The sequence below is a fragment of the Eleginops maclovinus genome, chromosome 8 (assembly GCF_036324505.1).
Source record: "Eleginops maclovinus isolate JMC-PN-2008 ecotype Puerto Natales chromosome 8, JC_Emac_rtc_rv5, whole genome shotgun sequence".
Taxonomy (NCBI): Eukaryota; Metazoa; Chordata; class Actinopteri; order Perciformes; family Eleginopidae; genus Eleginops; species Eleginops maclovinus.
Genome location: NC_086356.1, coordinates 5,176,451 through 5,190,796, shown reverse-complemented (window position 1 = coordinate 5,190,796; position 14,346 = coordinate 5,176,451). Strand labels below are relative to the sequence as shown.

At 40.5% G+C, this 14,346-nt stretch overlaps 1 protein-coding gene across 1 annotated transcript; it reads left to right on the top strand.

Annotated features, from left to right (window-relative positions):
- Positions 1-1,192: 1,192 nt before the first annotated feature.
- adra1ab (adrenoceptor alpha 1Ab) lies at positions 1,193-13,275 on the top strand. The gene is made up of 3 exons (XM_063889803.1): positions 1,193-1,350; positions 5,650-6,948; positions 11,875-13,275. The coding sequence occupies exons 2-3, from the start codon at positions 6,033-6,035 to the stop codon at positions 12,345-12,347; spliced, it is 1,389 nt and encodes a 462-aa protein (XP_063745873.1). The 5' UTR covers positions 1,193-1,350; positions 5,650-6,032; the 3' UTR covers positions 12,348-13,275.
- The last annotated feature ends 1,071 nt before the right edge of the window (positions 13,276-14,346 follow it).

Below are 14,346 nucleotides of genomic sequence, written 5' to 3'. Positions count from 1 at the left end.
TCACTTACTTCTGTGGGCTCTGAGGCAGCCATGGATTGCTCCTTATAAACCAGCCAATCAGAGCAGAGCTCGTCATAATTATTTAAATGAGCCCCAAATAAGGCAATTCAGCTTGTTTCATTCTAGGACCAAATCATAGGGTTATAAATGGGTCTTTAAAACCGCATCTGAACATTTTTTGGATCAACCAAAGTTATATACCTTTTTTGTAGACATCAGAGAACAATTCAAAACACCAGATAGATGCTTTCTATGGCACCTTCTAGATACGGAGTGTCTATTTGTACCCAGGGTAAAATAGTCACACGGAAGCTATTTGGCTATTTACACCCTGACCAGGACGGCTGTGTTTAATTTAAGCTTGCACGTCATTTCATTCCGTAAAGCAACATGCCTAAACGCCAGATCCACAATACTCAATGCTAAGCATGCTCCGACTCATAGCCAAGTGCCAAGTGCAACCAAAGACGGTTCAGAGGCAGAAGATCTTTGGTGAAATACAATGTTATACATTGTGGATTACCCGTGTTTGGCTTTGTTTTATAGAGTGATTCGCGGATGACTCATTATACTTGACCAGTATCCGGAAGTTAGCAGTTGGATTTGGAATATTGCTTTTGCAAATGTTTATAATACTTTTTGTTCAACAGGATATTCACTTCTTGAAGCGTAAGTAAAAAAGCTAACGTAAGCCTATACACGACAACATTACGGTTGCAGTGGACATCACAGTCACCACAGCTAAGCTAAAGAAGGACTCACGTTCAGCGTGATGGCGTTTAGTAGTCCCATTTAGACACGTTAGTAACTAGGGTTTTTATGTCATAGATATCCGAGTGGGGTATTTACTGACATTCTTTATGTCATACATCTAGGCATGAAAATCATTGATAAAATGCTAACTTATGTTCCATTTAGAAGTCATTCCTGCACCATTGTAGTACTTGTAAATGATGATAAACATCTACAAACATGTAATCACATTGCTCGAGTTGTTTTAAAGTCTTTTAATAGAGTGACAACTCTTCCAGCTTTGTTAGTTATGGGGTCAAATATGGCAGCACGGAAAGCCATTAAATTGAAAAGGCACGAGCTGTTGTGGCAGGGGGTGGGGCCTGTCAGGATCAGGCCGGGGGGAGGTGGGTGTGAGGGGGGGGGGTGTTCTATTGTGACTTTGTCTCCCGCCAGAGGAGTCAGGAGGACGGCAGGCAGGAGGCTCGGGAGCTCTGTGGTCTCCGTGCTGCCCATGGAAGACACACACAATAACGCATGACTGCTTTCAGAGAAAATTAGTTCACTGTTTCCCTTTTTTTAAACTCGCTGCAGTGAGGTGTGTGCGCTCTGAACAAGGTAGGACTTTTTTTTTCTTCCTCTCCCTTCATCCCACATCAGGCTACTTCCCTGGTTGAGTGACTTCTTATTTCCATACTGGATAAGTTATGAGTATTTTTAATCAGGTGGAGGATGTGATGACTATTTATCTTAATAGGGCACTGATTGTGAAAATTGCTTTATTTCCTACATCAGGTAGTGATGCTAATGCGACCTAACACTAAGAGGTAGCTTATTCCTTGCTTACTTTTAAGTATTCAAACAAGCAAAAAGCTGTATATTATTGATTTATATTGTTTGTTATACAAATACAAGAGGCTAGTCCCTTTTTTTGTTTTGTTGAGAATCTCCCCTCAACAGGTTGGCCATCTTCATCTAAAAACTTGGCTTATGGGATGTTAATACACATGTTTTATTCATATTTTAAAATGATGAATGACTGAAGCTGCGAAGGCTCCAAGTATAGGAACATTTATTATGATCCTGTCAGACGTATAACTGTCATGAGGGGATAAACACTAACAACACAACGTCCTCAGATGGACAGAAGCGTGAGACACAACACTTTAGCTGTCTGTAGGGCGGTGTGCAGCTAAAGCTCAAGGTTAATAAAACATAATGATTAATGTAATGCAGCTTCTGAATTCCCTCCCCTGGAGAGTAGTGCTTTTTAGACATAGACTTCCAATGGAAAGTAATTCATCAAGGAAGTGCACTGCTACAAACCTGGCAACAGTGTTTGTGAAAACAAATGATGTATGAAATCTGCAGTGGCAACACAATAGATTTTATACTGAGATGTTTAATTGCATTTGTCCAACGTCACCTTAAGGAAAGTTAAGGGTTGAATACTGTAACACAATTATAAATAGTGTGGATGTGGAGGAATATATATGGGATGTTGCAATTTCGACAACATGTTTTGCTTCCAGAACCAATTAGATAAAATTCACAATTGAAAGAATAATTTTTTGTGTCTAGGAAATGTTGTTGTCTATTTTTCTCTATTTTCTGTCATTCTTTCCCTCCTATGTGCAGAAAGAAAACAACACAGATAAAAGGTGACATATAACTTAACAGTAAACAAATACAACTAAATGAACCTAACAAAACAAATAAAGAACAGATAAGGACAGCCATAATAATCCGTGTCATAAAATATCGGAATTATTTTGATTTTAAAGGAAGAATCGGTTCAATCTAAACCGTTTTGTGTAAAAAAAGTAATGGATGATTGAATCAATAATGAATATAATTGTTGTTTCCAGCCCTGAAGACAGTAATAAGAGGTGTCTGAGGAAGCGCTGAAGCGTTTCTTTCTACAGAACAGCCTTGATGATGTGGTTGTTAAATATAATGAATGTATAGGCCTTTGTGCAACACAATGCAGAGAATTGTCAGCATTATGGCAGACACACATGCTGCAAAAAGAAAAGGAGCTGCAGGATCTGCTGCATAGACTAACTGTCAGGAAGCTTTATGCCCATTTTGTGCACATTACCCTTGTGATGGTAATACTGTCCTCTCTGTGAACTGCTGTTCTGATTAAATATGCCCATGCTTATGTTACATTAAGCTGTATATTATGCCCGCATATATTCTGTCCCCTAAAACAAAACCCTAATTGGGAATCCAATATAAGATTTAATTGGCTGTCTTGTTTAAATTGTTTAATGGCCACTCGGAGGCTGAGGAGGCTATAGCACTAAAGTTTCTTCAAGGGCAGAGCAATTGTCACAAGCTCCCACTAATGCAATTCAATGAGCGGTGAACCTTTGGGTTCCAGATGTAAATTGGAGAGTAATGAAGTCCGCTGAAAGCTTTTGATCAAATATTATGCGCAGGGAATAAGAGATGTATGCAGTATGACGGAAAGGAAATGCACTTAGGGAAGTCAAAAGGTGAGGGCTTCTCTATAAAACCTCTACATTCATTTTTTCAAACTGAGTAAACATGTATTTTCTCAGAGAGCCAGGTAATCTTGCTTTCTTCAGTAAAAATAATCCAAAACCCAAAGACGTTGAAGTCACAATCGCAAAAAAAGAGAAGTGAAAAGCAACACATCGAGACATTTCTGGCAGAAGGTATGAGCAAAGACGTTATGCTTGATGAATGACTTAAAATCCATTAATCATGAATGCTCTGAAAAGGCCTATTGATCCATCAAATTGACTAGTTGATCCTCTGCTATTGTCACATAGGACACAGGGCAACACATCAATGGGATTAAGGACATTTAGTTTACTTTTGTAGATTAACTCTACATCTGCAGTCGTGACCTAACACAGAAGCTATTATGGGAAGCTTTCATTCTGCAGCTAAATATGTAGATAAATGCACGGGCGTATTTTTCCATGTGTCTGCCAACTGTCCTTTCGTGATAAACATAAATGGCTCAATAAGATTTGCATTTTCCTCCTGTTCCAGAAGAAGGACATTATGAATAGAGAAGCCAGAAAACTGATGCAAGGGGGCTGTGAAGGCAGTCAATAATGCAGCAGAACGCAAAGATCCTTTAACACACCCCACTCCACTTCATCATTCTGTCACTGCACTGCCATCACCCCACTACTTCAATACTAACACTATTACATGCATGAATAAAACAGGAAGCACAGATACATGTAGGAGTTAAATAAAAGGCATACTTTTCCAATGAAGTTACTCTTTACTCGTTAATTACTTATCCTGTTTTGACTTAAATTCTTCAAGAGAACTCCAAACATTATCGTACACTCTTAGACAACTTGTGCAGTAGCCTATATTTCAAGTATCATTTGTGTGCTCACTATTTCCCAACACACACATTTTATGGAAACTGATATAGTAAAGTTGTCATTTAAAGTGGCTCTCATTCGCTTCAATGCATCTAAACGTTTAAAGAGTTTCCGTAACGATTTGGAGATGCCACGATGTGAGCAATTGATAAAACAGTGATTGATTTGGCGGTTTTCCTGAAAGCTAAGCTAAGATAAATTCAGGGCAGGTGCCAACACAGCACATGAAACTACAGTAAAACTTAATGTGTTGGTTCGAACATATGAAATACTTATTCCCCTTGTCACAATAGCCCCAGCGAGAACAGCAGGCTGTGTTTTCAATGGGGTTATCCGTGTTACACCGGCACTCCACCGCACCATGAGATCTCATTACATTCGAAAAGGCCTTCCAAATATCACATACGTTTAGCCGTCCTGCAGAAACAGTTTGAGTTATACGTTCACCGCCTGTTTGAATTCCATTTCCCCTCAGGCTACTGATGCTGGAAATAGCGGCATCAAGTGTTTGTTTGGATGGCTTTTCGTTCCGCCTCATGGTGGGATGTGCAGAGGGGATAAAGCTTTTGATCTTGCACAAACACGTGACGAGCTTTATCGCGGCTTCTTTTACGTTCTTCTTCCCCTAGCCGCTGTTTATCTCACTCGGTGACATCCCAGATCTCCAACACGTACACGTAGAGTGCTACTGAGTGGGACTATCGGCAGGCCAGAGCCTTCCCTTCGGTAATATAGAGCCCACCTCAAGGTTCAATTCCTGGCCTGTCATCCGCCGCTTGAGTAAGAGCCCAGCTTGCACTCACAAGACCTTCGAGGAAGCCATGTCAGGCCCCGTCGGAACGTCTGCTCTGAACAAATGTTTTTATCTCTGCTTTCATTTATTTTGCATTATCCGCATGGCTGGCTGGTTCTCTTATAATGCCACGGATGATTTTCATTATCCCCCCATGGATCGTAATTGCTGCCGTGGTGTCCTTGTCTTTATCCCCTGTTGTTGTTTCTGATTATGTCTCCTTTTTTATGTTTTCTATTATAAAACCCGCCCTACCCCACTGCTCACCAGCTCTATTAAATAGATCATCGCTTGGCCTGGTTAATTGAAAGGTTAAACAAAAACCAGGTATGAGTAATGGGATGTTTTTACTTTGCCATTTATTTGCTTGCAAATACGAAAAGACAAGGCGGCTGTGATGCTTTTTTGGATGAAAAGCAAATTGTGTCTGCCACTTAGTTTATTCTAGCAGAATACTCAATTTGCCCTAATGCAGCTAGGGAAGAATAGAGAGACTGTCTCCTCTGAAAATAGACTATTGAGGAATATTTTTACTCTTTAATCATATCTGAGTGCTGTATAATTACTTTTTTTCCCAATTTACCTTTTAATGTCTTAATGTGTGAAGTTTTGATTAGTTCCCACGCTGCTGAAAGAATATCAGCACTTAAAAGGGTAATGAACCTGTTGTGGGTGTTAAAGTAATCCTTGGATTATTAATGTTTTGTTAAATATACTTTTTTAAATCTCTTTTCTTGTTTCTAAAAGGGTTCCTTCAAGAAAGCCTTTTCAACATGACATTCCAGATCCATCAGTGGCCGCCTCTGAGAAAAAGAATATTTTGAATTTCCATTACGCTGTACTTTAATTCTGGACTAAATATGACAACCCATGGCAGAGTTTCCCTCTCTGATTATGACATTCTGCCAAGGAACTCTGGCAGAGGCCATGTGAGTGGTGGATCGTTGGCAAGTGTCACTGCATTTACTTATGAACTGGAAGAGCAGGTTATGTGGCAGGAAGAGCTTTCATCCTCTGCATTAGGAGGAGCAGAAAAAGGGATGTAGCTGTATTAATTGGAGTAACAGATGTGTCATGAGTGTTATCACTCTTCAAGGCATTTAGAAAAGTGATGTACCCAACAGTTTACGATGGATCCTGCTGAGAACTCGAGTGTTTTCCCTGCAGCAGATCCATGTCTCAACTGCAGCTCATCTGCCCAAACTGAAGTGGAAGTCGCCAAGATGGTGGTTCTGGGGATGGTACTCTTGGTGTTTATCGTGTTTGGGGTCCTTGGCAACATCCTTGTTATCCTGTCGGTGTTGTTCCACCACCACTGGCGCTCTGTAACGCACTATTTTATCGCCAATCTGGCAGCCGCAGACCTGCTGCTCAGCTCGGCTGTGATGCCCTTCTCTGCCACCTCGGAGGCTCTTGGAAGATGGGTGTTTGGCCGGTTCCTCTGCAGTGTCTGGGCCGCTCTGGACGTTCTCTGCTGCACCGCCTCCATCCTCAGCCTTTGTGTGATCTCCATCGACCGCTACCTGGCAGTTAGCTACCCTCTGCGCTACCCTGCCATAGCTACGGGCCGACGAGGCCTGACCGCGGTGGCTGCTCTCTGGGTACTCTCTGCGGCTATATCTGTAGGCCCTCTGTTTGGCTGGAAGGAACCGGAGCCAGAAGACGAGACGGTGTGCCGGATCACGGAGGAACCCGTCTATGTTTTCTTCTCGGCGCTAGGATCTTTCTACATCCCTCTGGGCATCATCCTGGCCATGTACTGCCGTGTGTACACTGTGGCAAAGAGAAAGAACGTTACCCTCCGGAAGAGCGGTACGGGAGAAGGGGTTGAGACAGAAGGGGTGACGCTGAGGATTCACAGAGGGCCCGCAGCTCAGACTGAGAAGCAAGAGGAAACCGAAGGAACGGTGACACGCAAACGCTTTACCTTTACACTGCCGAAGATGCTTAGGTTCTCAAGAGAAGAGAAAGCAGCCAAGACTCTTGGCATCGTTGTCGGGTGCTTTATTCTGTGCTGGCTTCCTTTTTTCCTGGTATTACCCATCGGTAGGTACCTCTTAACCTGTGATTATGTCATTAATTAATTATGACTTAATATGGTTTGTCCCATGATAAAGGCTGTATGATGACAAGACAACACCAACGTCAAACACCTACTGGAACTAGATTAATATGCAATATGCTAATTCTATTTTGAGACTAAATGGTTGTGTCAAAGAAGAATAAGAAAATAAAAAATAGCTTACAAAATGTACACTACACCAAAGCACTTTTGCCTGTAATGTGATATAACCTGTCTTTATTATATTCAAGTCACAAAGGGAAGATTCTTTAAAAACAATGTATAACAAAGTAGGCCTTTTAACCACTTTTACTGCTGGTTGGGTGTATTTACAGGTTCCTCAAAGACTATCCAGTCCATCTTTAGGAAACTATATTTTGTCTGCAGTTATTAAAACATTTAGTTAGAGCTTATTGAATTACAACAGCAGCACTCACTTTTACAATCTTCACCAACTGCTGAGGAAATATCTGTCTCATACACTGCTAAACAATCCACTATGTTAACCATGTAGTTGCTAACAATGTCTTTCCTGATACTGAACAGGTCTGTTACTTTGCATGTTATCCGCCGATCAAATGAGGTTTATCAGATGTTATTGGGGGTTAGATTTGATGGCCTTACACAACCCCCAATTAGATCAGCATGCTGTTACTTCATGGTAAGCTGGATAACTGCAGGGAGGTGCAAAATTGTTAGGCGGTGACCTAAAGTTTACTCAGTGCCTAAGTGACATGTTGCAAGTGATGTACGTAAGTATCCAAAGAAAACTCACTTCGCTTGCGTATATAACTGTAGTCACACAACACACATACGTATTTACCCAGACATAGAAACGTTCCTTAACCAAATCAATCCTTAACCTTTTTCTTATGTGCATAGATGCCATTTGGCCATTGATCGGCATCACTATGGGACAGATAACAATTACAAATGGTCATTTAATGAGCTGATAAAATGGGTGAGCAAGACATGTTAGTGCTTTCTTTTGCTGAAAACTGATTGCTGTATCTAAGACAGCACTATGAGAGCATTGAAAGAGAAGAATGGAGAGTAGAGTCGACCAGACACCTAGATAACAGATGGAAACTTTCCTTTAAATGGTGTTGCCAACGCAGCTACAGATTTAGCTGATGATTCTCTGTAGGTGTATTGCTACAAAAGACTCCTATCACATTGTCATCTGATCATGTACACTGTAATAGGGATCTCAATCTTGTTCATTATAACGAAAGGAGGTTAGCAGGAAGTCACAGGTTAACTTGCTTATTTTGTAAGACACGTCTATAAAATACACACTTTCATTGTAATAATACACAACAAACTGCTTTTTAGCTGACAACCTATGCAGTGATATAGAAGAGTATAGGGTGTAGAGACAGGGGTTACAAAGATGAAACTACCAGAGGGTACATTTGAAAATGCCTTTTCCTCCAAATGTACCTCCAAAAACGTGCAAATATGGAGAAAGTCATTTTTAAATCTCCTTGGTAGTTATACTTGTAGATCCAGATGGATAGAATAACATTTAAGGATTTTGGATATACTTTAAACAACAACCTTGTCAAACAATCTTCTGGGTGTCTGGAAGGTTGTCGAAGATTTACTGCATTTTCCAGAAAAACAAGTCTTTATGGTAGCTCTGTGACTTGAATGCAATGATGATGTAATGAGGAAGTAAAATGCAAACTAACTAAAAGAAAACAAAGAAAAGAAACTAAAATTATTTGTTCTGCTGCGTCTGAAAATGGAAATAAGGTATTCTCTGAATATAAATGGTAATTAAATGATTCAGACATTAATTGGAGTCCATAATGAGGGCTTTAATTATTTCCTGTAGAGGCCTGTTTTATTCTGCTAATTTAAATTCAGCAGAAGTAACACAGAACAGAAATGAAGTAATTAAGGATTACTCCACCATTGTTGTCAAGACTCCATGTAGATATGAGCTTTGGGTGCCAATAACAGGAGCTCAGGGAAAAGGTAAATGTCTACTAAGCTCAATATTCTTAACTTTATCGTCTATAAATTACACCTACATTTTGTCAGACTCTTTCACAGAAGGCGATAACAGCGATGTTATCACAAATGTAAGAGAGGCTAGAAACCGACCATTGTAAAACCCAATCTTGAATCTTAATTGCTTCTGAAATAACTCTTATGGCTTGGCTGTGATAAGTGATTGTCAGTGTGGACCAGTGTGTATTTAAAGGGTAATAGTCTGTCAGCAGTTACCTCCCAGGTCATAGATGCTGAGATTATTTCTGAAATGCGTGTTAGGTTTCACAAACTCTAATTGTGTTGAACAGGATGGAGGAGATGTGGTTGAAACACATCTTGACATGTAATATGCATTATCTTGTTCCCTTTTTTGTGTACATTCACAAGGGAGTGTATTAAAGCACAAATATGGAATCCAACTGTAAACAAAAGGGTTATTCTGCCAGAAACTCGGGTTAATTGTCTGTCAGGAAATGTATTAAAAGGTCTATAACTACACTTAAGTGATTATAGTTTTTACTTAACTTTCATGGCTATTGTTATTTCAGTAGTGCTGAAACAGAAGCTCTTTTGAAATGTCACAATAGGAAAAACACAGGTGTAAATAATACAATTAATGATGGCTGAATATAGCTGCTTCTGTTGCAGGGTGCTGTTGTTGTGTATACTGGCTCGCTGCCACACTGTGATGGCTTACTGTTGCCCTTGAATAGCACTGCCATGATTAGCTATGATTAATGTTATTAGTAACACCTGTGCTTCCCCAATGACAAGTCAACACGCCTGCTGTGAGAAGAGATGTTTTAATTAGTTATCCGTTTGACAGAAAGTTTATCTGGTGCGACAATTTTCTGCTTTTCACTGTTAAAGGATGCTATGTCAGTGTAAAACAAATATTGCGGAGTTTTGGTCTGTAGGTTGAACCAATCGAGCAGCCTTAATTTACAATTCCCAACATCAGAAAAACCAAAAGAGAACCGGGTTAATCTTAACAAATACATAAACACCTTACACCCTGTTAAACACTGTCTACAGCCGCATTAGCAACTTAATGCTACATGCTAAAGAAGACACGGTCACAATGACAATGCTAGTTTTGTGGCTATCCATTTGTTACTGTAGTTGTAAAAGTCAAACTCTTTGTGGCGCTAGATGGACATTTCAGGTCACAAGATAGATTCATCCTCTGGAGACCATGAATATCCATAACGGATTTAATTGCCATCCATCTAAAAGTCATAAAAAGCAAAAATGCCAACCTTATGGTGGCGCTACAGGAAATGCCAGGGGATAACGAAATGTCCGGATTCTTCCCCAGGGGACCATGACTATCTGACCAATTTTTCATGGTAATCCATCCAATAGTTGTCAAGCTATTTTGGTCTGACCCATAGTGGCCCACAGACCAACTGACTATTTGACTGACAGTTGATCTAACATACCAACATTTCTATGTAGATCTAATAGCAACCCACCCATGGTGTAGCATTGTAGCCATTGTGATCCAAAATCTGAGTCATTCGTATCATCTTTCGTGATGATCAACCTGAACACAACCTCGGGCAGGGTCTTGCTACTTCTCCGCTGTCCCTTGACTCTTTTGCTTGAGTTTTTTCAGAAGGGACATCAAGAAATTCAATTACAAGCAACCAAATAGACCAAATAAGACACCACGATGGGACAGAATGGGCTTCTACTGTGAGAGGAAATGGAATGAAACAAACTGCAGCCGCCTCCTATGAAAGCTATTATAGATAATAAGCACCAGGCTTAATGGGTTGTAATGCTAGGAGGCATCCTCAGTCACCCTGTAGCCTCCCAAGGCAGCCAGTCATTGGAGAATAGTTATGCATTTCAATTGAGACAGACCTTCATGGCTCACGGCACAGTGAGCATTCAAGCTTTGAGGCAATGATAGTCTGAAATTCCCAGATGGCTGTTGGGGGAAAAATAATACTGAATTTTGTATTTTATTATTCCTGCGCAGCACTTCAGAGAGAAAGCCTGTTTTGTGCTGAAGCACTAGGTGGCCGCCAGGAAAACTTTTCAACACTGGCATTACAGTATGCACAGAAAATAATGTGATAGCTGATTAACGGCATAGTATGACACTGTGAAGCGTTATGTAAGGTAAAGTACATTTTGGACCCCAGTTTAAGCAATTTATCCCAGAAGTACTGAGCTTATTCTCTCAGATGTTAATTGTGGACTCGTACTTAATATGAAATAGTAAACACTTTACATTTGGGGGTATTGTCATGTTGAATCAAGTGAAAGCAAAACACAAACTGTTGCCACCAAGTTACAAACACATTAAGATTAAGGTCATTGATTATTGAACGACGAGGATTTACAACCACGGTGAAAAGTTTGTCGCCATACTGAGTTTTATAATGTAATGCCAAAGGAAAAAGGTAAATGTAGAAGTACAAGAAGTTTCAAAGACAAATCACAAGGCAAAAAAAGAGACATTTAAACGTTGATGAACTAGACAGGAATTTATAGCACATATAGGCTGATAAGGTAATGATATGGAGGTGAGAGGGGAATCTATGGCAACTGCAGTGCTGATTAAGAAGGAACAGGTGTTAGATGGGTAGGGCAATGGGGAAAGGAGGGAAAGTCTCAGGGCATCTGGTGAATGGATGGTAAATGGAAATGAATTGCCTATCAGTGCAAAACAATAGCTAACGTTCTTGAGTGTGAGATTTAGAGAAACCAGTAACCCTTATGAGCCTGATGGTACAGTCTGTAGGGAATAGGAAATATGGCTGGAAAGTTTTGAGGGTTGTTGAGCTTGCATGGAGGTTCTGACTGCCCAAGTGCTTATTAGGGTTAGGGACTTGAAGCGATGTATTACTGTGTTTGCTTCCTGATTTGATTTGTGTCTCTTTATGTGGTTACTCTAGGATCCATCTTCCCGTCCTGTAAGCCTTCTGAAACCATCTTTAAGATTACATTCTGGCTCGGTTACCTGAACAGCTGCCTCAACCCCGTTATCTACCCATGCTTCAGCCGGGAGTTCAAGAAAGCCTTCCAAAACGTGCTACGTGGTCGCTGCCTTAGAACTGGGGCGCCTGCTGCCAAACCACAAGTACTCGTCGCCCCCCACTCCTCCAGTCCACGGCGCCCCCCGTCCCGCAACTCTGATGTCTCGTGCCAAAACCACGCCAATGCTTCGTCATGGGGCTGCTGCAGGGCGCTGTCGACCTCTTCGTCATCAGTCGTTGGTCCAGATCAAAGCGCTCAAATCCAGAGTAAGAGTCTTCTGAAGGCGTGGTGTTTCTCGGCGAGCCGAACACCGGTGCCCCAGAAGCCCTGCAGTGACAGGTCGGCTAAGGTGTTGCGCCTTTCTCTCAGCGTGGCAGGAGAAGCTGTTTGATTGGCAAGCTGATGCAATGCCAGATTTTGGGGAATTTGACCTTTGGTTTGCTCTGCGGAAAAACTTCTGCACAACTTTTGCATGTGTATTAACATTTCTGAGAGACATAGAGGGCAGGACTAGGCCATCATGTGACTTTCCTCAAGTACTGGCAGAAGACAACTGGTGACTTAAGACTTTATGCCAGTGTCAAAGAAAATATGATTTTGGAAAGTGAATGAATACACTTTTTGTACAGATTCAACGACAAGACTCTGCTCTCAAGTGTCAAAGTGTTAAACGGGATCATACCAACCAGAAGAAGACTGGAGAAAGACTTACAGCAAGATTCTTTTGGGAAAAAACATTACAATAATTAAAAAACAAGGTTAAAAGGGATCATTTCTGCACTTGAAAATAAATAATATAAGCTTACTGAAATGCCATTGTGAAATAACATTTCTTTAAACCTTAGTGGCATTTATTCAGAATACACAGATGTCCTTAAGGACCGGAAACTCATAATACTCGGCATTCACTGACAGCTCTTAAAAGGTGTAATCTAGTGAAACATTGTGTGTATTATATGTGTCCTCGATGTTTTTAAAGGGACAAAACACCTGCAGGATTTGATGTAATAATACTCGCCACAGAGAGAGAAAAAACGCTTGAAATGTCATTTGGAAGAGAAACAGGAGTTTATCTTTGCCTGTGGGATGAACAACCGTCTGCAGGAGCAACAGAAGCCCTTCATTGTACCCCTCTGAAGCTTTCAATGTTCTGTTTTTATTGAGGTTGTATCAAAGTGTTTTGAATGAACCTTTTTATGTTTGACATCTTAGCTTGTGGTGTTGTTGAATAAATGAAGAGGTGTCAGATGTTTTCTCTGGATCTTTGACTACTGGTTTCCTGCCTGTGCACTTTTGTTTTCCTCAAGCAAACATATTGTATTTCTTTAACTGACATCTGTATGGGAGCTGACACACAGCCCCGACTATTATCAAGTTATGACTAGCGTGTAAACAAACAATTATCTACTTAAACACATCCAGAAGACACACAACAACATAATAGTCTCCTTTGAGTTGTGTTTGTGTCCGCCCAACCTTTACTTTGGCTCTAGTTTTAATTGCTAGCAAACCCTGGAGGGAATTAACAGGCGACTAAGCTCATCACTTTTTTCACTAGCAATTTGGGTTTATTTTTGGTGTTTTGCAGGTAGTGTACAGTCAGTTTCTTAAATAAAAATACACTTTATTTGTAGAGCACTATTAATACAAGAGATATAGCTCAAGGTGCTTAGGAAAAATTCATGTCACAATAAAACATTAACTAGCCAAGAAAAAGATAATAGATGATTAGCTTTATATGTTTAAAAAAAGGCTAATTGTTCAGTTTTATATTTGTAGTTTGTGCCTCTACTGTGACATGTCTCCATGCTTTAATGTTAAAAAGCTCTTTAATTTTCTCATACTGCCTCTGCTTGCAGCTTCTCTTTCACCCTCTGTCTGAAACCAGAGCCCAGTCTGCTCTGATTGGTAAGCTGGCCGGGTCTGCTGTGATTGGTCAACCACTTAGAGATGTCCTGTCAATTAGTCTATCACGGCCATGAGTTGGAGCGCTTGCCAATAGAAGTGCCAGTGTTGCATAATGATGTCACTAAACCAAAGGAATCCAATGGAAGTGTTTCAGGCAGGGGGCGGGGGTTCAGCCTTTGCAGACCATTTACATGCACAAAAACCTATACATCACACTACAGGAAAGGGAACATTCCAAAAAGTAAAACCAAAAAGCCATAGTGAATAATACAAATTTGAATATTTGGTTCAGAAATATAAGTATGACATCTGAGACATCTGAGTTTTTAATCATTACAAGCATTTTTGCATTCAAGGCTTAACATAAATGTCCATTTGTTGCATCCTAATGAAGCGACATTGCTGTGAGGTTGTTGGTATTCAGTTCTCATCATGAAAAAGGTAATTGACTTTCAAAAAAATCACTGGTGCAATAGAATCTA

Bases quoted from the DNA above. Each gene is read 5' to 3' on its own strand.
- adra1ab (XM_063889803.1), top strand. From the start codon at position 6,033: ATGGATCCTGCTGAGAACTCGAGTGTTTTCCCTGCAGCAGATCCATGT. The intron at 6,949-11,874 runs GTAGGTACCTCT...TGGTTACTCTAG, and splicing joins TTTCCTGGTATTACCCATCG to GATCCATCTTCCCGTCCTGT.